At 48.8% G+C, this 23,958-nt stretch overlaps 11 protein-coding genes across 11 annotated transcripts; 10 read left to right on the plus strand and 1 right to left on the minus strand.

Moving 5' to 3' along the window:
- Positions 1–1,309: 1,309 nt before the first annotated feature.
- On the plus strand, positions 1,310–4,231 carry TbgDal_III950 (protein transport protein Sec24C, putative; the record flags this gene model as incomplete). Its single annotated transcript, XM_011773747.1, has 1 exon — positions 1,310–4,231. The coding sequence occupies one exon, from the start codon at positions 1,310–1,312 to the stop codon at positions 4,229–4,231; it is 2,922 nt and encodes a 973-aa protein (XP_011772049.1).
- A 368-nt stretch (positions 4,232–4,599) lies between these two features.
- TbgDal_III960 (hypothetical protein, unlikely) lies at positions 4,600–5,031 on the minus strand (the record flags this gene model as incomplete). Its single annotated transcript, XM_011773748.1, has 1 exon — positions 4,600–5,031. One exon carries the CDS (start codon positions 5,029–5,031, stop codon positions 4,600–4,602), a length of 432 nt encoding a protein of 143 aa, XP_011772050.1.
- A 759-nt stretch (positions 5,032–5,790) lies between these two features.
- TbgDal_III970 (hypothetical protein, conserved) lies at positions 5,791–7,326 on the plus strand (the record flags this gene model as incomplete). The annotated part of the gene is made up of 1 exon (XM_011773749.1): positions 5,791–7,326. One exon carries the CDS (start codon positions 5,791–5,793, stop codon positions 7,324–7,326), a length of 1,536 nt encoding a protein of 511 aa, XP_011772051.1.
- A 432-nt stretch (positions 7,327–7,758) lies between these two features.
- TbgDal_III980 (conserved hypothetical protein) lies at positions 7,759–10,603 on the plus strand (the record flags this gene model as incomplete). Its single annotated transcript, XM_011773750.1, is given in 2 exon segments — positions 7,759–8,526; positions 8,531–10,603. Coding segments are annotated over 2 exon segments (2,841 nt in total).
- Positions 10,604–10,919: 316 nt separating this feature from the next.
- On the plus strand, positions 10,920–11,891 carry TbgDal_III990 (serine/threonine-protein phosphatase, putative; the record flags this gene model as incomplete). Its single annotated transcript, XM_011773751.1, has 1 exon — positions 10,920–11,891. One exon carries the CDS (start codon positions 10,920–10,922, stop codon positions 11,889–11,891), a length of 972 nt encoding a protein of 323 aa, XP_011772053.1.
- A 917-nt stretch (positions 11,892–12,808) lies between these two features.
- On the plus strand, positions 12,809–13,063 carry TbgDal_III1000 (DNA-directed RNA polymerase subunit, putative; the record flags this gene model as incomplete). Its single annotated transcript, XM_011773752.1, has 1 exon — positions 12,809–13,063. The coding sequence occupies one exon, from the start codon at positions 12,809–12,811 to the stop codon at positions 13,061–13,063; it is 255 nt and encodes an 84-aa protein (XP_011772054.1).
- A 602-nt stretch (positions 13,064–13,665) lies between these two features.
- On the plus strand, positions 13,666–14,286 carry TbgDal_III1010 (hypothetical protein, conserved; the record flags this gene model as incomplete). Its single annotated transcript, XM_011773753.1, has 1 exon — positions 13,666–14,286. The coding sequence occupies one exon, from the start codon at positions 13,666–13,668 to the stop codon at positions 14,284–14,286; it is 621 nt and encodes a 206-aa protein (XP_011772055.1).
- Positions 14,287–14,768: 482 nt separating this feature from the next.
- Positions 14,769–16,391, plus strand: TbgDal_III1020 (hypothetical protein, conserved; the record flags this gene model as incomplete). The annotated part of the gene is made up of 1 exon (XM_011773754.1): positions 14,769–16,391. The coding sequence occupies one exon, from the start codon at positions 14,769–14,771 to the stop codon at positions 16,389–16,391; it is 1,623 nt and encodes a 540-aa protein (XP_011772056.1).
- Positions 16,392–16,456: 65 nt separating this feature from the next.
- TbgDal_III1030 (hypothetical protein, conserved) lies at positions 16,457–17,959 on the plus strand (the record flags this gene model as incomplete). Its single annotated transcript, XM_011773755.1, has 1 exon — positions 16,457–17,959. The coding sequence occupies one exon, from the start codon at positions 16,457–16,459 to the stop codon at positions 17,957–17,959; it is 1,503 nt and encodes a 500-aa protein (XP_011772057.1).
- A 728-nt stretch (positions 17,960–18,687) lies between these two features.
- On the plus strand, positions 18,688–21,531 carry TbgDal_III1040 (cullin 4B, putative; the record flags this gene model as incomplete). Its single annotated transcript, XM_011773756.1, has 1 exon — positions 18,688–21,531. One exon carries the CDS (start codon positions 18,688–18,690, stop codon positions 21,529–21,531), a length of 2,844 nt encoding a protein of 947 aa, XP_011772058.1.
- Positions 21,532–22,154: 623 nt separating this feature from the next.
- TbgDal_III1050 (hypothetical protein, conserved) lies at positions 22,155–23,387 on the plus strand (the record flags this gene model as incomplete). Its single annotated transcript, XM_011773757.1, has 1 exon — positions 22,155–23,387. The coding sequence occupies one exon, from the start codon at positions 22,155–22,157 to the stop codon at positions 23,385–23,387; it is 1,233 nt and encodes a 410-aa protein (XP_011772059.1).
- Between the last annotated feature and the right edge of the window lie 571 nt (positions 23,388–23,958).

The following is a 23,958-nucleotide window of genomic DNA, read 5'->3' on the forward strand; positions in this document are numbered from 1 at the left end:
GCGGTGGATACCTCGCTATGTTTGCTCGACTTCGCTATATGCTAAATGGGCCAGGTAAGAGAATGATTGGAATGAGCGGCATTGAAACCGCAGGAGCACGTTTTTATGGGGAGGAGGAGGACGATTTGTTTATAGAGAAAAGAGGAAATGATTAAAAAAAGAGCAATTGGCTAGAGTTGCTTAGAATGTAATACAAGAAGTGGTGGTTGTGGGAGAGAGTGAGTCAATGTGATAATCGGCAAGAGCAGGTAGCACAAATAAGTTTGGTTTCCCCTCTCTTGCTCTTACAAGCATAAACGCAGGCACCCCACGGGGAGAAGCGCAACCATATACGTACTTGGTTGTGGTGTTAAAGAAGGGTCGAAACCGAGGGTAGCCTGCTTGTATCTGTGCGTTTACGCCACTATGATTTACCGGGTGCGTCACACACTGTTGTGACCAACGTGATGTACTTTTCTTCTTAACACGCTGAGCCTCTTTTCAGGAGAAGGTTAGAAGCACTGAAAAGAAAGGAGTAGGTCCAAAAACAACATGTGACCGTCAGTTGCTCTCACATTTCTCAGATTTTAAGATAAAATTGGACTATGCTGTGAGGACGGGCGTTGTGGGGTATGCGTTCCACGAGTCATCCATATAGACGCACTCCTTGAACAAGAGGGGCATGATCATTTACAAGTTCGCAACCCACTAAAGGATGACAAAAAAACACCGGCGGTAAGGCAGCGTCTGCAAAGCTAATAGTAGCTGTGTGCAAACGGTGCTCAAACAATTACTTACTTATGAAAACAGGTATATGCACATGCGCATTTGGAAAACATTTTATCCTTTTCACCTCGAGAGGATTCTCTTCGATGTTGTGGCGTGGTGTGTTGTGTTGTGTTATCCTTTCCCGCAGGTATGTTATTAGTGGTGAACCCAACTCTTTGTAGCTAACCGCATGACACGTTAGAGGCCTCAACCCTTCGCATATCGCTTAATGGTGTTTTTTCTCTCTAATCTTTTTTCCTTTCTTGACGTGAACTGTTGCGGTTAGTTGGGTTCACATGCGCTACTTTTGACCTCCTCATCTTTGTGTATTGTCAGTCACGTAGGTGCAGGCATCGGCTGCATTTGTATGTAGGGGTACTTATGCGAGCACGTCTGCATGTACAAGTTTCTGGCGTAACGGCATCAGTGACTGCACCGCCGTCTCTGTGTGCAATGCGCGCCAGAATCGGCAGAAGAGCTATCCGTGTTTCCGTAATGCCCTACCCCGTATTTCATCAATTCATTACTTTTCCATACTTTTTTGTTACTAGCCAAATTTAGGATGTCGTACCCACACAACTTTGACCACCAGGCGCCACCTCTACAACAACTGCAGCAACAAGCACCTCCTCCATTACCACACGGGTCGTGGGCTCCGCAGCCAAACCAGAGTCCAGGTGTACCATTTAATGGTGTGGGTCCGGGGATAACGGGAGCTTACGGCGCGGCAAGTGCCTCGGGTAACGCACCTACGGCACAGGATTGGTACTACAACCAATGCCCTACTTCGGCTTCCGGTGCACCTTATAGCAATGGGACGAACAACTTCGCCTACACACCCGAGATGCAGTACCAACCGCCGCACGCGCAGCAGCAACAGCAGCAGCAACAACTGTCGTATAAAATTCCATCGGCGGCGGCAGCCCAACCACCATTCCCAGGCCTCGGTGCGACGGCGGCAAGTTCTCCCCACACGCCCGCTACCGTTGGTCAATATTCTGAACACCCACCTGCCGCCCGGCACCACGACGTTTCGGAACGCAACGAGCATCGGGGAATTCCTTGTCAGGAGAACTTACGTTCCTTTCCTGCGCCTCAGTCACGGCATAGTGCAGATTCAGAGAGACAGTCCACCGGCCCTCCACCTAATTATGTGCGTCCTCCTCCGAGACGCGCTGTGGACCTCGTTAAGGCGCCTAACCCTAATGAGTGTGTACCTCCTTCCTCGGACAGTCTCATGTCCAACCACTCTAACCTCCAGTTTCCATCTGGTGCAGATGCCAACATTAGCAACGCAAGCGTAAAGTTTTTTCGACCGACGATGAAGTGGGTGCCCGCAAGTGCCAATCTCGTGAAGGACAGCCGCGTGCCATTTGGGGCTGTGATTGCCCCTCTTTGCCAACCCGTTGATCCGCAGGAAGAGGTTCCGTGTGTTTCCGGTTACCCACCCGTTCGGTGTCAGCGCTGCCGAGCTTATGTTTCTTGTCACGCGCGCTTTACAAACATGGGTCGAAACTGGGTTTGCCCTCTCTGCAGTATGTGCAACGATGTGAGCGAAGAGTACTTCTGCAACTTAGATAATCAGGGCCAGCGGTTGGATAAGATGCAGCGACCAGAACTTTCACGGGGGAGCGTGGAGTTCGACGTGGATGCATATCCTGAGTATGCGTTACGGAACAGCGATGATGCGGCTCTCGAAGCTAGACCACTGCATTATCTGTTTCTGTTGGATGTGTCGGTAAAGGCGGCAACGACATTTCTGTCTGACTATGTGGATGCTTTACTCCGCTCACTTCACGAGATGGCAGTTCAGTATCCCGAGTGCCGCGTTGCCTTTATCACGTACGCATCAACGCTTCACTTCTATAATGTCCGTCACCCTCGCATGCCCCAAATGATTGTTTCAGACGTGTGCAACCCGTTCGTACCCCTTCCCTTCACGAGTCTCTGCTGGCTTACACTCGGCACTGAGTTAGACTTGGTGGATGCGTTCTTGTTGCGTGTACCGGAGTATGCGAGTGACCTCCGTGAGACCGGCTGCGTGCTGGGTGCTGCGGTGGAGGTGGCAAAACTCGTGTTGTCCGGGCAGCATGGTGGTCGCGTTATTATAACCGCGCATAAGGCACCACAAAATGGGATCGGCGCTATCAAACCGCGCGAGCAGCATGTCCTATACGGAACGGAAAAGGAAAAGGAACTGCTGCGCCCGCTAGACGGATACTGGCAGACGATTGCAACCACGTGTGCAAAGGAGCAGATTTCACTTGATTTGCACATGTTCGCTGATGAATATTGCGAATTGGTGACCCTCTCACATCCCTGCCACGTCACAAACGGCCGTGTACATCTCTTCTCCAACTACGATAGTCAAACTGACGCCGTTGAACTGCAGGCTGTGCTTGATCAGGCGCTGTTAGAGGAGGCCGGTTATGCTGGTATACTGCGTGTTCGCTGCAGCACCGGTCTGCGTGTTCAGAGGTATCATGGACATTTCTTCTCCCAAGACAAGCACGATATGGATCTTGTTCACGTTCAGGGCTCCTCCTCCTTTTATGTTGAATTTGCGCATGAGTCGAAGCCTGATAGCAGTTCTGCCGCATACTTTCAAACCGCGTTACTGTACACCACGCGTAGGGGCAATCGTCGGGTGCGCGTTCACTCAGTGCGAATACCGATAGCTTCGTCTATTTCATCAATTTTCGATGGAGACACTGTGGCAGTCCTGATGGCATACATACACCAGGTTATTTCTAATTCGGTGAACAAGGGGTTGAAATACGCTAGGGAACAGATGCATCAGCAACTGTTACAACTGTTAACTAGCTACCGCCGTGTTGTTTCACAGAAATCCACATCGGTGCTGCTTATGCCTGGTAGCCTCCGTCTTATGCCACTCTACACGCTGTGTGTCCTGAAATCCGATGCAATTGCCGAGGGTACTACTGTTCGTATCGACGACCGGGTGCAGAAACTCTTTCACTTACTTACTGTTCCCACTCATCAATGCCTTTCGTACTTTTACCCCACCCTTTACGCCATGCATTCGTCGATGGAGGAAACGTTCTGTGGGGCGATAAACCCCGAGACCGGTGACTGCGTTATGCCACCGCGGAAACGACTGTTCTACGAAAGTATTACAACTGACGGTGTGTACATTCTTTGTGATGAGCAGGCACGGTCGGTGTACTTGTGGGTTGGCTCTGCTGTGACGCCTGAGATATCTTTGGAGTTGTTCGGAACGGCGAATTCAGCAGAGGTGGGGCGCAGCGTATTCTTCGATCACTTTGGGGAGCGGCTGCGGAACGTACTGTGGGCTTGCCTGAATCGTGATGGACGCATGCGGCGTTTGGTGATTTTGCATCAGAAGGACCGGGGTGAGGAAGCTTTCTTTAAGCAACTGAAGGAAGAAGGTGAAGGAGGAACGATGAGTTACGACCAACTACTGTTGAAACTGCACAAAGCGGTGGGCGAGTTGGCGTTATGATATCCATCCGCTTCTTTCCCCCTTTTTAAAAATTTTTAGGTGTGTTACTGCAGGCCTTCGGTTGCTCGTGCCTGGGCGGATGATGGCACTCTTATATATATATATATATTCTGCATATGGTCGTTTATTTGGCGCATGAGAGGTTTCGTGTGGTTGTCATAATTAGTTGTGTCGCTTACGTCACTCCGCTGAGAGTGACTCCGTGTAAATCGTTTGTTGCGCGACCCCTTTTTTTCTTTTGTTTCCCCCTTGAAGGTGAGGCGCAACGGTGAACCTTATGGCGAAGGGTGGTCCTTCGCAGCGCTTTCGGAAACTGAATAATAGGGGTTTATGTGCGTTTTCGTGTTTTTGCTTGCGGAGGTTCAAATTCAAATCAAACTTTGAAGCACCAAAAGAATCGAGAGGGGATATGAGGGGAATCGGAATGATAGCGAATAACCGGGATCATCGCGATGAAAAGGAAGGAGAAAGAGATTTGAAGAAGCGAAACGTGGAAGAATTGAGGGAAGAGGAAGTACTTGTTGTGGAATAAATTCAGTACTTAATATAGAGCACTTCACACATGTCTCTTTCACTCCCTTTGCCTCCGCTAGTTTGTTTCTTTTTCCGTATATTCCCTCTTCCCTTACCGCTGCACTAACAATAATCCTCGTTAGGTGACTGAAGGAGGGCTTAAGTGCGTGCGTTAATTCACTCTCTTTATCTTGTTGGTAATGGTAATCCGAGGGAGTGTGAGGAGATTTAAAACAAGAAATTGTAAACAAAAGAAACTTAAGGGTGAATGGACGAACATTCACCATTTGGGGCACATGAGTATGTGTGCATATGTTGGTGTTTTGTTAGTAGAAATATTTATATGTACGAAGTTGAGCGGCTGTGCATCTGTCATCCCTTTGTGCGTAAGAGACCGGAAACCAGTGGAGTGAAAAAGAAGGAGCGTGGAGGGGAGGGGGGAAGAATTGAGCCATGGTGTCGGTGACGTGAGAAAATAATTCGCGTTAAGCTTGTTTCACTTATTCTTTCCAACTTACCTCGTGTTTCTTAACTCCTTCCTTTCGTTTCCTTTCTCCGCTTCTTCTCTCGCTCTCAAATAACATTTTGATTTTTTTTTGTCATACTTCCTTTTTGTTTCTTTTGGTTCGCTCACGTAGGATGCAAAATTGGAACCATTGATCTGTTTGTTGTTTCCTTCTTACATTTCCTTTAATCTCTACGCGTCTTTGCGCTGTTTCATTTCTGTGCTAAAAGTTTTTATCTCAATAGCGGCCCTAAGTGTTCATGCTGTTAAGCGCTAAAGTCTTCTCGTTGGGAGTGAACGTGCAATCACAGGCTTAGACGAGTGTCAGGAGGAAGCAGCAGGGGAAACGTGTGAGGTTACGCAAGTCAGTGAAAGCAGGGGTTCCAGATACCTTACTTGACGCGCATATATATACATACACACACACACACATATATATATATATATATATTTGTTTATTTATTTATTGGTGTGGAACTGAGTGTTTCTCTCTTTTCTTTCTGGTTCGCGTTTGGATCCCGTCTACCCCAGAAAAACGGAAATGGACACCCGGTTTCACTGTGTCTATTTACTCACAAGCTTGGACCCTCAATGTGAAGGCGCGCACTACATTGGATACACGGTGAATCCCATCCGGCGCCTTCGGCAGCATAATGGAGAATTGGTGAACGGCGCAAGACGAACAAAGAGAAACGGACGGCCGTGGCTGCTTCTAATGTGTGTCTCCGGCTTCGGTGAAGACCGCATAGCGCTCAAGTTTGAATGGTGCTGGCAGAATCCATCGAAGTCCACGCGGTTAAAGTCACACGTATCTCAGCTACGGTGTGTTCACAAACTGACCCACGCTGTCGGTGTTCTGCTGCTGCTGTTGCGCACGGAACTTTTCTCTAGGCTGCAACTGACACTCCACATTTTTGATCGGAAGCACTTTGATAAGGTGATCTCACAATTGCTGTCGGCACTGCCGACAATGGAGCCGCTGGTGGAGACGTCTCTTCTTCGTGTGGAAAGCACGACTATAGAGCAGTTCCAGACCCAATACATGAATGACGGGCAGTGGGGTGCAGCGGTAGATTGCGGCGCTTACTTCATGCGAGCACCACCGGGAGCTAACGTCGACGTCAGCAAGCCTATCGTCGGCGGCCAGGATAATACACTTCGTTGCGGCGTCATGCATAACAACTTGTGTGAAGAAGAAGTCATCAGACAGCATGTAAAGGAGCGAACATTGCTTGAGTCCGGGCACTACCCCTGCTCGTTATGCTCGCTGCCGCTGAGAGCGCCGTATTTCTTGCGCTGCTCACGCACGCCATTCTGCAGGCTTCGTGCGCACATTGTGTGTCTTGCCATGTGGTTTATCTATGATTCCGCACAACGTGGTGGCGACCCTCTGGTGAAAGATGCCGGGCCAGCGGAGGTGGCGGAGAACAGCAACGACGCTGCCTGTCAAGTGAATGAGAACTGCTATTCCCTTTCTGGCTGTGGGCCTGTTGTTGGTGGTATTTTCAATCACGACGCATACACGGACCGAAGAGACGACAACTCGCCGCCGTCCCCACCTTGTCCCCTTCCCACTCAATCATCACAGGCGGATGCATCGTTGGCTGCAACGAGTTTGCCGCTTGTACCACGAGCGCCATGCGATTGTCCATTATGTGATGAGGAGTTGCAATGGAGCGCGCTCGTCTACGATCTGAAGCGCCGGGTGGCGGTGGAGAAGCGCCGTGCAGAACGTGAAAGGCGGGAGGCTATGGACGCCGAGTTCGCGCAAAGATTTCAACGCCTTCAGTCTGAGAGCAACAAAAAATCGACAGCGCGGGAGCGGGGTGCATTGGAGGGTGTGAGACGAAAGCGAAGGCGGCGCGGGGAGGTAGCAGCCAAGTTAACTCAACAAACAGCAGTTCGGCACGAGCCCACATCGGGCGCTTCTGGTGATCGTGCTCATTCCGCTCCGCCAGCCCCTTCATGTGGAGGGTTTGATGAAATTCCCGCCAACGTCACGAACCCCACCGCTCCGCTACATGCTGATGTCTTGCAGGTCACAGAGTTCAACGTCGACGAGTGGCTTAACCACTGAACCGTATTGTACTCTTGTGGGCGGAATGAAGTTGTGACACGCAAAATGAATATTTTTGTGCGTTTGCGTGTAGATCTTGGTGGAGGGGGTTGCTGTCACTTCCGCTTGTCCTGCTTTTCTTGCTCTTAGTGCTAGGAGGTAGATGCTTTTTCGGTTTTTATCTTCGTGTGTTTACAGTAAGCAGTTGTTTAGGTGGAATGTGTCATCACCGTCTAAACTCAGTTTTCCCCCCCTCCTTTTTCATCATCCTCCAATTATTTCTTGTCTTTGTGTTTCCGTTCATTCCTCTTAGATGCTATTGTTTGTAGAGGCATAGTTTTCCTCTTACTTGTGTTTACCTCTTGTTTTCGATTTGGTTTCCGTGTTCTGAGGCACGTCCGCCGAGTAAGGTACGGAATTTAGAATACAAAAAGAAATATTTGTTACCGTCTAATGATTTTCGGGGAAGATATTGAACCGCAGGACTCGGTGGCCGTGTCATGTGGAAGCACTAACATGGTCAACAACACGCCCAAAGAGGCCCTTGTGCTGCAGCGACGTGGCCGATGGGTCATGAAGCTGGCAGTTGCCCTTTTTCTCAGCGGAAAGGATCTACAAAGTGAGGGGGAGCTTTCCATCATGCACAGCGAAATTTGGAGTTACGCCGCGCTCGGCAATGAGGCGGTACGTCGCGGGTACGTTCCGTTAGGCACACCGGTGGCAGGGGCACAGTCCGTATGGAAGCGAAAGCTCGGTGAGTTGTGGTTGGAAAAAGGTTTTGAACCTTGTATGATTCAACTGGAGCCATACTTTCAGCAAGAGTTTGAACGACTGTTGGCGAAGGGGATTCTGAAACCGCAATCGGGCACAGAAAAGGATAGTAATTGCAGTGCAGTACGTCCAGTTGACACACCGGAACCTGCGAGACTTTCTTCACGAAACAACGGAGCTGTGGAGGAGTTCGCAAAGCCGTTAGCGAGCCTATATGAGGCCTCCTTGCGATATCTGCGTAGTGTTGGTATGAAGACGACCGCATCAACAAATGGATGGGTCAGCGCTGAGGAGCTCTACTCATACTTAAAAGACCGCAAGCACAGTCTAATAGTGAAGGTGCCCGATGATATCGTGAGCGAATGCGATGTTCTTCCCACTACACCAGCCCGTCTCCTCGTAGTGCTTTCTCAACTTGATTTGATTGGACGGCTCCAGTTCCGGTGGGAGTAGCTCGAAAGTTGACGGAAAAAGGGATGATGAACGTATGTCGCTTGGGGATGAGCAGGAGGAGTGCTCAGTGAGCGTTCGTGCGGCGTGGGCGCACAAAGATAGCTCTCTCGCTTCCAAGGTAGTGTCTGATCACCCCAAAATGGCGCTTGAGAAGGCGTTGGAGATTTTCAGCCCCTGTAGAGAAATTTATGATTTTGTTGAATCCGTTGAGCGCTGGGAGGCGACGGCAAAACTCCACGGGCGTGAGATACCGACGTTTCGCCCCTTTCTGATGCTTGCGGTGGGTGATTCGATCAGAGCCCGTATCCCCAAAGATCCTGTGCGGCGGGCAGCCGCTCTGTTAGCAAGTAAGGTGACAACTAAGTCGGCCTTTCTTTCTGTCAGTAGGAGCTTTTTAGGTTTGCATCTACAGCGCCCAGTGTGTGTTGTGCATTCAAACATTTTTGAGGGGGGTGCCATGCATTTGAGGCAGACTGCGGGTCACGGCCAGCCCCCTAGGGGGGTGCTGCTCCTTCACTTGAGTGACATAGTTTATAATGCCATTTCAAATGTGGATACAAAACGTGGGGCACTATTTGTCAAATCCGAAATTTTATACTGTGGCGATGCTTCATCTGTACGCAGCGAGCCAATCAAATCTCTTTGTCTAGAGACTGAGGAGCCTAAAACTTGCACAGAACCCCCTTCCACCAGTGCACTGCTATTTGCCCGCCTTGCTGAGAAAAGTATCACTTTCAACGTACCAGCGGAATCGCCGAGGGTCAGTTCGCCAACGTTGGCGAACAGGATTTTAACGTTGAAACGTCCCACTCCAACAACAAACGCTACTGAGTTTCTCTGCGGGTTGCGCTCGCTTAGTCATGGGATGGGGAATTTCGCAAGGGAGGCATTCTTCAAAAAGTGGATAGAGGACATCCTCGCATTATTGAGAGCCAGAAACAACAGAAATGGAAGTGACCGAAGTAATAGTTGCAGAACGCCGACGGAAAAGGTATTGAGCGTCACTCCTGACTGTGTATACACCGACTTCTCTTTGATTATTGCAGGGAAACAAAAAAAAGATAATAGCCGTCCACCTGGTTTGCGGAGTTTATCGAAGGAGTTAATCAACGGTATAGCAGAGGGTGGATGCGATCCATTGTACATCAAGAGCAAACAAGAAGGTACGATTGTGGTTTATTTTCAATCCACGGTAAGCGACGAGAGGGACGTTACTGAATTTTTTTTCAGCAGCCCGTTGCTGCTTTTGCGTTCTTCATATACCGTAGGAGATAATGAGGGCAAACAAACGGAGGAGGAGACATCAGTTGCCAATCATCGCTCCGCGCTGTTTTTGCGTGTTGACAAAAGCAGCGACAGTTTTGCCGAGGGAGATACCTTCAGGAGCTTGACGGTTGTTGAATTGGACAGGGAGCAAAAGAAGGTCGCAGAGGCCTTGCGTAGCGACTGTAACACAGAAGTGACACTACGGTCGGTGGAATTGTGTGTTGATGAGTGGTGTTTGGAGGTGTTAGTTCCCCTCGAAAAAGTTGTTGAGGAATGCATATTTGCCCCAATCAAGCAATGCCTTTATGGTCGTGGAAATTCTGAGTCTCCATTCCTGCTGCTTTCGGAAGCAGATCAAGCAAAACTCGAGCAGTCTTTGATGGAGCAACTGTTGTTAGCTGTCACTCCGGTGAAGAACGAAGCCCTTGAGTACCTGGGCGATGCCGTTCTTGATTTCGTTGTCGCCCAGGAAAAACTGAACAGCTGGACAGGGGGCCCCATAGTTGATGCTACGTGCAACGCATCTCTCGCTAAGTGTCTTTTTCCGCAATTGCGCAATTACTTTGAAATGAAATTGGGGATCTCCAACCAGAAACGACAAGCCGATATGGTGGAAGCCATTTTTGGTGCTGTTGCCATGGCGTTATGGGTCATTCCCCGCCGAAAAGTTTTGGAATCATCGACGGATACAACGGTGACCGGAAGTGGAGGAGGCGAAACGCCGGCAGCTGGAGGACTCCTTCCCTTCGCGGCTCTTCTGTCGGTCACTAAAGCATTGATGGATGCGTTGAATATTACCACTCAGTGATTCATTCTCTTACTGACATTGCTGTTGTCGGGGACGGGGAAATTATGTATGTGTGTTTCTTGTGCAACACTTTTGGGCTAACATGAGAAACACATGAACGTAAAAACGGGCCGATTGCAATAACTTAGCGGTGCTAAGCCATGGCTACTCACCTTAGATACTTCCTTTCGTTCTTTTTTTTCTCCTGTTAATAAGCCCTTTCTTCCTATCCTTCCACTTTTTGACAGGCCGTCGTCGCACTACAAGTAGTTTTTGCTAGTTTAAGTTGTCATCTACTCAAAACCAAACCCACCAGCACATTATATAGGGGCGGGGGATGCCTGCGACTACCTCAATTCCACCGGTGACGGCTCCGGGGACCGGTGGGGAGGCGAGCAGTTTTAATGTGGATGAACTGATTCAATACGTGTTGCAGGGGAAACCTCTCAGTGAGCCGCAAGTGGCCCGACTCTGTCAGAAGGCGCGAGAGGTTCTGGAGAAGGAGGAGAATGTACACACCGTCCGTGCACCCGTCACGGTGTGCGGCGATATTCACGGCCAGTTTCACGACTTGCTGGAACTTCTGAAGATTGGTGGACTTCCGCCGGACACTAATTACCTTTTCATGGGCGATTATGTCGATCGTGGGTACTACAGTGTTGAGACAGTAACTTTGTTACTCCTCTTCAAGATCCGTTATCCGGAGCGCGTTCAGATATTGCGTGGAAATCACGAATCACGTCAGATCACCCAAGTTTACGGCTTTTACGATGAGTGCGTCCGAAAGTATGGCAGTGCAAACGTCTGGAAGTTGTTAACGGATCTCTTCGATTATTTGCCTCTTGCTGCTGTCGTTGAGAATGAGATTTTTTGCCTGCACGGTGGCCTTTCGCCAACACTTGATAGTCTTGCCCACATTCGCAGTTTAGAACGTGTTCAAGAGGTGCCACACGAGGGGCCAATGTGCGACTTACTGTGGAGCGACCCAGAGGACAAGGACGGTTGGGGTATCAGCCCTCGCGGCGCCGGTTTCACTTTTGGTGCCGATATTACAGAACAATTTTGTCATAATAACGGTTTGAAAACAATTGCTCGTGCGCATCAGCTTGTGGCTGAAGGGTACAGTTGGGCACATAGCGACAAACTCGTAACAATATTTAGTGCTCCAAATTATTGCTACCGTTGTGGCAACCTTGCGGGTCTGCTGGAATTGGACGAGCATATGAACAAATGCTTCTTCCAGTTTGATCCCGCACCACGCCGTGGTGAGGCACAGGTGTCAAAAAAGACACCTGACTACTTTTTGTGATGAAAAAAAAAATAGATAGATGTGCTGACAAGCCTACTTCTGAAAGCGTCTAAGTGCGCGCTTCAGTTGTATGCGGATAGAAAAAACGAGTGACATTGCGCCCACTGCGTGTGGATGGACGTGTGGAAGGAGGGGCGATAGTACGTATATGAGTGTAGGTGTGTGGTAATTGATTAATTAACGCGAACCATGGCAGTGGAGCAATCACATCCACGCGATGGCGTATGAGGTGGAGAGTGGTTACATCAAAGATGGGTATAAACATGTAGACGAAGGGCAGAGGGAGGTAAGTGAAAGAAGATATGTTTGCATGTTTATGAAAGTGACGGATGGAAAGAGGGAGAACCCAGCAGATTCATCAATATTTTTATTTTGATATCAGCGAATATGAGTGTTCAGTGTTTAGCGTTTGTTTGCGGACGCGGGTATCGTCCTCCCCCGTGCTGTCTCCTTTCTTTTGCTTCCCTTACCGCCCTTCCCTCCCCAGCTTGATTGTTTGGTTTTTTTTTTTGTGGGCGTGCGCTTCTTGTTCCGCCCTTCCCTCTTTTCTTGTCCCCTTCTCCACTCTTCCCATTTAACAAATAGGCGAAGGGCGGGTGCCACTACTCCCTTCCATAGCCTTTTGTTAAGTGCAGCTTACACGCAAGCCAATGGTGAGAGAAAATGAATGATCCAACAAAACTGAAAGGAACTTACATATCACAAAGGATGCCTGTTTAGTTGGTAATGACGCCTTGTCACGTGGTAGTGGTGTCAAGATAGGCAAGTGCCGCCAATACACGCGAATAATTCTCTTTCTTTCTCTTTCTCTCTTCCCTCTGACTGTTTGGTTTTTGTTCTTAACTCTAGTTCACTAGCGTCAGCTCAGAGGGTTCGTTTCGTTGCTCGCGCTTTAGCTGTTTTTTTTTTTTGCCCTCATGCTGATTCCAGTCCGTTGCTATTCATGCGGAAAAGTGGTTGGGCACCTTTACGAACTATACCAGGAACTGCTCAACCAAGACCACACGGAAGCTGAGGCTCTGAACGCACTTCGGTTGAGCCGCATGTGTTGCCGTCGTATGATTCTTTCTCATATTGATCTCGCAGACGATTTACTGCCGTACAGTGTGCCAGTGGTTGGTTCAATGCCGCTAATAAACCCGGTTCAAGGACCGGTGCCACGCCGGCAGTAATGCAACTTATGATTCGCGTAACCGTTTAAACGAATGTGGTTGAGTGGGTTTTGTGTTCGTTTCCCCCGTCCTTGCGGTTGTTGAAGGCGCTGAAGTGATCTCGAGGCGGTTGAGTAGAATCATTTTCATTTCCCCAACCTTCCCTTCTCGACCCACCGTGTGTGTGTGGGAGGAAAGAAGATAAATAAATGGATGAGGGAGAGATTCAGCGACACATTTTCAGTAGGGACATTGTCGAGCACTCTATTACCTTACAACCAACCAACCAACCAAACACGCACATAGATATGCACAACCTCGTCGTCTGCATGTGTTCACACGTATTTGCGTGCTTTTGTTCATGTTCCTCTGCCACTCTCCTCTTCTCTCCTCTTACTTAACTTTACCTCCCCCTCCCACGCGTGCTCCCTACTGTTGTAGGGGGAAACAACACTCAATTCACAACTGTGTGCCAACAGAGTGCGCTGAGCGGGAATGTTTGTTGGAATTGTTGTTGCTGTCGCTATTATGGTGTGCTTTATATATATATATATATATATATATATATATTCTCCCTTCCAACTGATCTTCCATTCCACCCTCTCACATGATTCCTAATCATTATGTCTATTAACTTTTCAGCACCATATTTAGTAACCGAGATGGAGGAGAAAGTGGTGACTTCGCTTCCCTCCGGTGATACCGCGAGTGGAAGCGGCGAGTCCACCGCCTCACCACCAATTGTTATTTCAGCTGCCGTACCGTACACGGAGGAGGAAAAAAAATTACTGACAGAACAACTACGCCGACACCAGCGGCAACAGTCGCAAGGTGATGACGATAGTTCATGGAATGAAACGACGTTACCTTTTATATCTTCCATGGTGGAGAAGGTGTTGCAGCTAGCCGCGCAAAATCGTGAATCAGATAGCACGAAAGATAGTGGTAGTGGTGATGAGAATAAGCCGCAAGAAAAGGCAAATGCAACTGACGACGTCGCCGATGCAGATGCTGTTTCCAAAGTGGATACGTTTGTTGAGGATAACGACTATGTTTTGGAACAACTACGGCTGCAACCATGGCCTTTCTTCACGCTCCCGCGTTTGTGTGAGATCCTTGCCGATCCATACAAGTACAACAGCATTGGTGACAAACTACGTGGTGAGAAGCTCCAGTCAGCCATTCGTCGTTGTGTCTTGGTGTCGGCCCCACTGAACTGTGATGTAAGGAACAATTCTTCATAGAGTTGGCCGCATTCAGAGCGTGAGGAAGTTGGAAAAGGGACAAGATTAGGTCTTTATGTTCTACAAAACGTTTTCGTTGGAGTAGAATAGCACAAACTAGAAGAAAAAAGAAAAGAAAAAAAAAAGACGATACCCCGTGCTTTCGTGCTGTCATATTGGTGTTGGTTTGTTCCAACGAAGGTTTTATGCCCGCCTGTATCATTTCCTCCACGAGGTCTTCCTCTTTGTTTTTCCTTCCCCACTTTTTGATTGATTCTTCCGGTTTTTACATTACCTCATCCGCGCGTGGTGAAGTCTCCTACACTTTGGAAAGGGAAAGGGGGAGCCAATAGCGGAACAATACGTGTTTGTTTTCCCGTCTTTCCCCCCAAATTTGTGGTGTTGGTAATTTATACCATCTTCACGAATAAGGCGTGTGGAGGAGTGGAGAAGTTTTTAGATACTTAATATCAGGTTTTAAAGAAAACAAAAATAGTGGAAGTATGGTTGAACCTCACTTATTTTGTGGTCCAGAGTTCACACTGGAAGTTCCTTCCGAGTTGCCATTGCCTGTTGAGCCCAATATTCTTCTTCAACTACAGTCGGAGTTATATAACCTTCTCACCCCACTCGTGCGCCACAAACTTCACGCAACATGGGGAACTGGAACAGGTAGTTGTGACGGCACTGTTCCACCACCGCCCTGTGAGCTCTGCTTTGTAGAGGTGGTGGAGTCATCACCAGTGTCGGATCCCGGCGCTAGGGAAAATGAGAAGGACAACGTATCTAACGAAAAAAATGAAGCAACTGTTAAGCTGATATTACGCATCAAAGACTCCAGAGCAGCTAGTGAATTGTTTGTTATTGGGCTTCGCAATCCTTTCATTACACTACCGCACGGCATACGTTTGCACAACCGCTGTGGTGGAAGCGCAGTGGGTACTGCGAAGGCGCGTGCCACGCCAGTTGAGATCCTCCGCAAGAAGGAGTTATTGCGTTCCCGCATGAATTTTGACGAGGACTTGTGGGAACTGCTTCAAGGGAGCCTTACTTCTGAATGGTTGCTAGCGTTAGAGGAGACATACAAACAACACAAACAGCAGCAGAGCTCTAACCATGAGGCAGTCACATCGCTGCGTGAGTCTCAACGCCACGAACGGCGGGTGGAGAGTTTGCTCCACTATTGTGAGCAGAATGTGCTCTACATTGGTGTGATGGACGAGGAGGGGAAGGCTACTCCCTTTTTGCTTGCCATCGGAGCTTTTTATAAACTTGGCTTAACCCGCCATGATGCACTTGTACACTTTGCGCGTCACCACCGTCGAACCATTCGTGCGCTGGCTCTCTTTATTGCGCGTTACACCACAGCACCAGAGGAGTTGGAGCCATTTTTTACACCGTCCTTGACCGATGAAGTGGTGGTGGCATGCGCGGAAGATCAGCAGGTGACTTGTTCCATGCGGCAGTTGGCTGAGGATTTGTTGCTGCATGATGAGGTTTGCGAGGCATGGCCTCCTACGCTGCACCCGTTCTGGATTGAACACACGGTGCGACCCATGATGTTGCGTGTGGAGGCAGATCGCAAGAGGCGTGAGGAGCTTTTCCAAAAGCGTGAGAGTGGTGTTGCAACTGAAAAAGAGCAGGGGAATCGGACTGGAAGCGGGAGTTCGGCCCCAGGGGGATCGGGCAGAGGTGTTGGTGTGTTTGGTTTTTGTAATATCATGGAGCTTCACGCGTACGTGCGTGAGAAACAGCGTGTGTTGGTGCCGCAGCGGGTGCTATCGATGCTCAGTAAACCCCGAGGTGGTGATAGCGGTGATCGAGATTACGCGGATGATGGTGATGATGACGATGATGATTTCCTCATCAAAGTAAGGGTTGAAGGAGATGGAGATGCGGAGCAAAATGCATTACACCACCAAAACAAGTGGGGAATAGACACAAAGCGACCGAAACAAGGGCAACAACAATTATCTGTGAGGCAAGGAGACTCCAGGAAGAGGAGGCGCCAGGGGACCACAACTGCTCGTTCGTTGGCCGTGACTGGCGCGTACCGCACCATTCTGACGTTGCTTGGTCGAACCGAACCCTTTGATCCGCATTGTGAGCATTTTCTTCAGTTCTGAATCGTTCTGAAATTATTCGATCTTTCATTCAACTGGCTGTGCAAGAAGGGTTACGAAGTGTGCTGATGCGATTATCAGATGTTCTGAATGCCCGACTGCCTGTGATGATACTATCTCACCGCACAACCAATTTTCCTAGTTCGTGTGTTGCAGTTCATGTTTTCTGCGAAGACTTCATAATTTTCATCAGATGGCGGTTAACATGTTTTTCTTCGCCCACTTTTGTCTTGAATATAGGTAGTGATCTTGCTTTGGATAACATTTTCGATTTCTTGATTAAAGACATTGCACTTAATCGTGGGGCAGCTTATCTTCTTTGTCCTGTGCATCGTTTTTTATTTATGGCTGATGCTTCTGCACTTGAAGAGTTACGAAAGGAGCGGCAGCGGCGGTACGCGCAACTTTCCCGGACCGAAAAGCCTCGCATCGAGCCGTGTTGCCACTGTAATGAACCGCCGTATAAAGAGCGAGTATGTCCCGTTACGGGAGTTTACCATAATCACGACAAACAGAAAATAGTCGGGGGTTCTGTCGTCAACTCGAACATCGTTAACTCTTCTGAGCTGATGAAAGCCATTGAACTCTCACGTGTGCGGTGGGCGCCCAGCCGGACCAAACTCGTTCGGGTGGATGTCACTTCCTTGAATCTGTTTCAAAGTTTTGTACGACAGAGCGGCTGGGCAGTTCAGCGATGTGGTATTTTGTACGGCAAGTACGATTCAGCCGAGTCCACGATAGAGGTTCATGCAGTGTACGAACCAGAGCAGGAGGGAGGCTTACAGAAATTTGTTTGCCTACGTGATAGTCGTGTCGGGACAGTAGATCGACTGGCGGAGCGGTTGGGTCTCCGGCGCGTGGGCATGGTGTGTACACATCAGGCAAGGGATCCAGATAAAATGGTTCTTAGCGGATACGAACTGCTACTCTGTGCTCGAGAGCAGTCCCGTTTTGGAGATGAGTGTGTTTTGTTGACCATGAGTCCAAGCATCACCACCGGACGCATTGAGTGCCAGGCATGGCAGGCGTCCCCACAAGCTGTGCACTTTTACAGACTTGGTACCCTCACCGAGAAGCTTGACGCTGACCCAAGAAACAGTACCGTGGTCACAGGCACTGCCGATGGGTTTTGTGGGGATGAAATTCCGAGCCATTTTGTATACAGTAGCATTTCACTAGAGGTAGCTCAGGAACAGACAGACGACAAAGGGCGCCCGCAGGTGATTACCAAGGCCCCAAGTAAGGAGATTGATACACGCTGGTTTACAAGTTACGTGGCGGTTGACCCGTTCGACTCACACGTCGTGAAAAATTTGTTTGTACGTATCTCCCGACCAGGGATGGATCCACCGACGATTACAAATCTCCGCAATTACCTGAAGGATCCCAAGAGGGCCGACGTGCCGATATTGCAGAAACTTGCTGACTTTCACGTGCTTATTTTTCTTGCCTTTGATGTCTTTTCTGGCGTTAATGAGGTACTGACTATCATTGATGCGATAAAAGAGAATAGCCTCGCACCGCTTGCCGAACCGCATGTGAAAACACTGCAGTTGCTCATCGAAAGTTAGTGTGTGTGTGTATAGGGTGAAGTGGGGAAAATGAAGGCAATCATTTTGATATTCTTTATTCATACGATATCACTGTGTATGCGAGGAGAACCCGTCCGTTTTCATCTTTTTTTTTGTTATTTGTGTTATTGAAGAGTATTCTCCACAATTGTGTGTGTGTGTGTGGTGGGTAACCCGTGTGATTGTCCAATGGTGACACCCTGACATATTCTTTTTCCAGGATGCGGACGAAGCATTAACAGTGATGAGGTTTATTGCTCGTACTGAACCTCTTCCAAATTTCATGTATAAATATGTCTGGGTGTGCCGGTATATATACAATCCCTCACCTTCCGTTCTTCCTCATTCTTTTTACTCGTGCTTTACTGCGTTTAATTTCCTCAGGGTAATTCTCAGTAGTTCTTCCGAGTGCAATTTCAGTTGTATGAGTTCAAGGCCGACGCCTTATATTCACGGTAGCAGTTTGTTCTTATTGTTTGCTCTTTCTCCCCTCAATACCCAAGAACAAAAACCACAAACAAAATCGTGAGGGGCCAGAGGCCAAGCAATTGGCAAGACGCGGGGGTGAAATCTTGCGTGTGCACACAAAGGAAGTAAAAGTTTAGAGAGAACGCAACATTACCTGCTATAAATAAAGTAAAGACTTGGAGGTGGAGACTGTGGTAAGCATCGGTGACGCAAGAGCGCTTTAACTGTCGTTTCTTTAATATTTTTATCCGGGTTCTGCAATGTCATCACGGACGCTGTATGATCAAGGTGTCACGCAAGCTCAGTGGGGTGAGCAGTTGCTTCATACCAAACCGTGCGTAAATATTCAGCTACCACAGCCGGAACATTCACTTCACCGCGAGGCCAGTGAGGCAGAGCGCGATAAAGCGTTGAAGTCGGCTTTAGGCATGCTGAGCGCTGTACTTGCTCGATCATCCGGGAACACGAAAGCTATCGTTGATTCTCCCGCTTTCGTGGCGAAATCTGTTGAATTACTACTACAACTGCTCTGCACCTCTTCTTTTCCGTCGCTCCCGCATCAACATAATCCTTCGGCATCACCGGCACCCCTGTCAACGGTCCCGCCTATACAACAGCAGCGGTGGCTGAAAATCGATTTTTGCGATCGAGAATATTTTGTTGATTCTGTCTGTAGGAACGTTCGCACACTTGTTGAACTAGACTGCGGCCCGCACCTCTTCGCCGAACTGGAGCAATGCCTAAAGGGGTACGTCACATCCATGGTGGAGTTACTTACGAGTAGTGGGGAAGATGGTGTGACTGCCGATGTGTTATTTGTGCGTCTTGCTCATGCATGGGGCCATTACTACCTAGCCGTTGCGGAGCTGCAGGAGGTTTGGGTCTACTTCGACCGCTGGTACGTGTTTAAAACACATGCAGTGAAGTCTATCGAGGGGTTGGCTATTGAAATTTTGCGTGAGGGGCTGTTGCTTCACCCCTGGCTTCTGCCACGTGCGCAGTTGGGATACCTGGATTGCCTCAGTCGTGATATTGTTGTGCACGCAAATAGCAGTGTAGAGAATGGCAACGGTGACGATTGGAACTCTCGTCACGAACTTCGGCTCTTCACAGACCTGTGCGCAGCAGTGCAGGTGTATTTCTTGCGCGTGGAGCCGGAGATTGTGGCATTGGTGGGGAAGTTCTACATGGAAGAGGCAGATCGCATGTGGAGTGCAGGTGTTCCCGCTGGAATATTCTTTGCTAGAGTAGAGCAGTTTCTGCTAGAATGTCGGGAGCGCGTGCGCGCCTGCTTGGTTTCTTACTCCTTACCAAAGCTTGAAAGCGTTACTCAGAGCTCTTTGCTGCTTACTCACGGCGTCGCCTTCCTCGAGCGTGATTTCGCAAATCTGGCAATGGAGAAAAAATACGACTGCTTCCGTCTTGCGTGGAGGCTTCTTGCTTCGGGGAAGTATGTGCGTCTCGGTAAGCAGTGCAATGCCGTTTTCCGCGCTTATATACTGCAACAAGGACTGTTAGTGATGCAACGATTTGCTGCGAGATCGGTGGAGAGGGATGTATTTGGGACCGTCAAAGCAATGATCGAGCTCATGCACCGTGGTGAAACTATAATTTCTGAAGGGTTTCCTGAGGATAGTGCAACATTTTCCATACAGTTGCGTGATGCGCTAACTGAAGTCTTGCAAGGGCATCAGATGGAGTTTGTTGAGCAGTTAGCCCGCTACTTAGACTGGGTGGTGCGTGGAAGTGACACGAGCACCGCGCTTGGGCAAAGTGATCATAGTGAAAGCAAGCCGATGGCCACCGCTGATGGAAGCAGTGACGTTGGTGGCGTCCTTAAGCTTCTGGATGATATTGGTCGCATCTATTCTTTATTTCCGTCCAAAGATATTTTCGAAAAGTTGTACTGGAGAGATCTTGCGCGTCGGCTCCTTCATCACCCGCGAGGAACGCCATGTGTGGACGTGGAGGGGCACTTTATTCAGATTCTGCGTGAAATCGTTGGAACGGATGCGGCAAAGTTCGAGGGAATGGTTAACGACCTCATGTCGTCGCAGGAGTTAAATGAGCGATTCCGGTTGTGGGTAGTAAACAAGCACACCGAGGTGCCGCCGTTATCTCCCCCACCCACGAGCGTGGCCAATGAAGAGGATGACCAGACGGAGACACCTCAGCCGAAAGCACAACACAACAATGAAGGATATGAAGAGGAGGAGGAGAACCACGAGGCTGTTGAAGCCGCGCTCGCCGCAGTAGACGTGAAACTGAACGTTCTCACGGATGGATACTGGCCAAAGCAAACGCCACTGAGTACCGAGCTACCCCCACAGTTGCGCGTTTTAGCCAAAAGTATGGAAGTTTTTTACCGAAAGTGCTTCGCTAAACGCCGTTTGATTTGGTTACATCAGCTTTCTTCCGCTGTTGTTAAGTCGGCAGTCGGTAACTCAAGGCGGCAATTGTCAGGAACTCTTGTACAAGCGAATGTGCTGCTCGCCCTGCAAGAAATTATAGATGCAGGGATGCATTCGGAGCAGTTATGCGTATCAGTTGGCGAGATTTGTGGTCAACTTGGGTTGGATATCTCATTGCCTGACGTTGTTGGTGCTATTCTTGGTCTGTGCCATCCCAAGTTTCGGTTACTTCTTCGCGCTCCCGGTTCCGGTACGGATGGCTCAAACCAACATGGGAGTGATGACGCCTCCGGTTATGGGTCTTCGGTTGGTGTTGTGGCTGCCACCCTTCTCGGTACTGATATCTTGCGCATCAACCACAGCTTTAGTGTTCCGTCACAGTTCTGCCGCATTCCGTTCCTTGGCGCTCGCCGCCGCGGAGGTGACGGAGCTGTTGACGAGAGAGCTGCTGATACCGACGGAGAGCAGACAATGGAAGACATAATGAAGGATCGAGTGCATGTCGTAGATGCCGCCATTGTTCGTTTGATGAAGCAACGTCGCCGCGCGAGTCACGAAGAAGTCATGGAGGAGGTACCGAAACTCGTGAGGTTTCCAGTAACGGCTTCTGCTGTGAAGGAGTCAGCACGGCGGTTGACGGAGCGTGGCTTTCTCGAGAGGGGTAATACAAATGAATATATATATATTTCGTAGCGCCCACTCGCGCTTTTAAAAAACTGACTTTCACAGCTTTTGGGAGGCAGTGGCCTCGCCCACCCTTCATAGTGCGGTAGTGGCGATTGTGAGAACGATGGATGCACGTTGGGTGTACAAGCGTCACTCAAGAGAGCGGGGGGGGGCCGTTAAAATGTAACTGGTTGTGCTGAGGGTTAAGGGACGGAGATTGTTATATCGTTCACCGAAAGTAAATATCATATATATATTCTCCCCTCTGCGTATCTACTGGGTTTGTACATGTGGATTACGATCGTGCGCTACTTACTGTGGCAAATAAATTTTTATCTTTTCGCTTTTTCTCATCTTCTGCCCTTGCCTCAACTGAACGCTACCGCAGGGTAGTTGCTCCTTCGTTGAATCAAAAAGAATAGGTGAGTGCTGTAAAAGCGGTCTCAGTGTTTGGTTGAACACCTTTCTCGGAGTCGGGGCAAGAAGGGGGAAAGTGCTTCGCAAAAAGTAACAGAATAATATCACATATCTATACATTTGTTTCCTTGTGAGCATTTAACCACACTTAACGCGTGTGTAAAGTGCCACGTGAGAAAGGAGGGTTAGCAGGGGTGCACTGTAGTTCGTGAATTGTGCCACGTCTGTCAGTCATGTGGTTCACAAACATTACGAAGGATATTGGAGAGATTACTAGCAGCTTTGTGGAGGATACGCGGAACCTCGCTAATATCGTAACCCGCTTTGCCACTGAAGTAACCGGTGGCGATGTTCTCATTGCTGGTGATGAAGACTCACGCCTTGCGCAGCAATGCCCGCTTTCTGACACGGATATTGCATCATTCCAGCGGAATAGCATGGTTTTTCTTGACGATATTTCGGAAGATGAGAAGGCGTCATTTGATGTATGGGCAAAGGAAAGTGAGTTTAAATCACAGCCATTGCCTCAACGACGAGAAGGGCATGCTGAGCTTTTACCAGGTAGTCGGTATGAGAAGTTAGCAACTTTCCGCCAACAGTTGTTGGATACCAATCCGTTCGTGAAGAAAAGGTATGCGGCGTTTGTGTTAAGCGACGAGCGGCGCCACCAAAAGGGGGGTGCGGAGGCCATTGAACATAAAAGAGACGAACAGGTTGATACAGCTGCCGAACACATGGAAAAAGATGAAATTGCTCCACTGGATGAAACCCTGCGGATTACGGAGGATGTATTTTTTGACCGTTATTTTTTTCGCCTTTCTCAGCTTCGTCTCCGCCTTGCGGCAGAGCGAAAACAGCGTGAGGAAGCCACTAAAAAGGAGGAGTTGGAGGTCAATGGAATCGATCAGTGGAGTAAGGGGGGCCTCAAAGCATTTACCCAGCGTATTGTTGAAGCAGCAGATGGTTTGATCAACTGGGATGACGAAAACAGAGAACGGAGCGGTGAGTCGCAGCGCACGAAATCAGAGTGCGAAACTCAGGAAAATACTATAGCAGCATTGCAGTCAGTAGTGCAAGCACTGCAGAGTGAACTGTGGAGTGAAAAACGAAAATTAGCGGCCGTGCTGGAAGTGGCGCGTAATTGTGGACTTAGCGAGGAGCAGCAGCGGCTGCTACGTGAGGCGGCACAGAATGAGGAACATAGTGGCAACGCACCAGTGAGATCTTCCGTCTGTGAGTTGGAGTTGACAGGAAGTGGGCGAAAGTCAATGTCAGTGCGGTCAAAGGGGGGAGATAAGGAAAGTAGGGGAGGTAGTGTTGATGGCAGGGAGTCAAGGAAAAATGTAGATGGGGCGGATGGGAATGTAAAGGTTTCATCGAAGGCGGCGAGTGAGGGAGATAATAATGAGTCCAGTTCAGGTGTTCAATTTTTCGTTGACAATGATGGTTGGACAAATGTAAAGTAGGTGGTAGTGTGCTGTTCACTGCTTGTACTGATTTAACTACCACTGCTACGACGTCAATTTCACTGTTATTAGTATTTTCACCTGTCGTTAAAAAAAAAAAACTTCCGTCATTAGATGTGAAAACTCCTCACTGTGTTGCCTGGTTCCTTTTTTTTTACCGAATTGGCATCGTGAAAAAAAAATAATACTCTTGCGCGTGTGAATTTACAAATTTGTGTTGGATCTTGCGAGTGCGGAGCGTTTGAATGTTACGACTCTTGTCGTTTTGTTTGTTCATCCGTGTGTGCTCACGCGAGTTCAGTGGAGAAGTACGTGCGGCCGTTTATTTATTTGTATATGCAGTTCCCTTCCGTTATGCAGATGGCGTTAATATACGTGCTTTGAAGGAGTTTGACTGAAGGATGTGGTGACGGGGGAAATTATGGTGTTGTTGGTGTCTCCAAGCTTTTATAATCTTTGTTTTGATAACTTTTACTCTGAGAGGGAAGAACACAATAAATGGCTGTATTTAGTCACTGGTCTAAAAAGAAGAGAAGTGTTTACCAACTGGCAGTGAGGATGTTTTGTCGAG

Source organism: Trypanosoma brucei, chromosome 3 (assembly GCF_000210295.1).
Source record: "Trypanosoma brucei gambiense DAL972 chromosome 3, complete sequence".
NCBI lineage: Eukaryota > Euglenozoa > Kinetoplastea > Trypanosomatida > Trypanosomatidae > Trypanosoma > Trypanosoma brucei.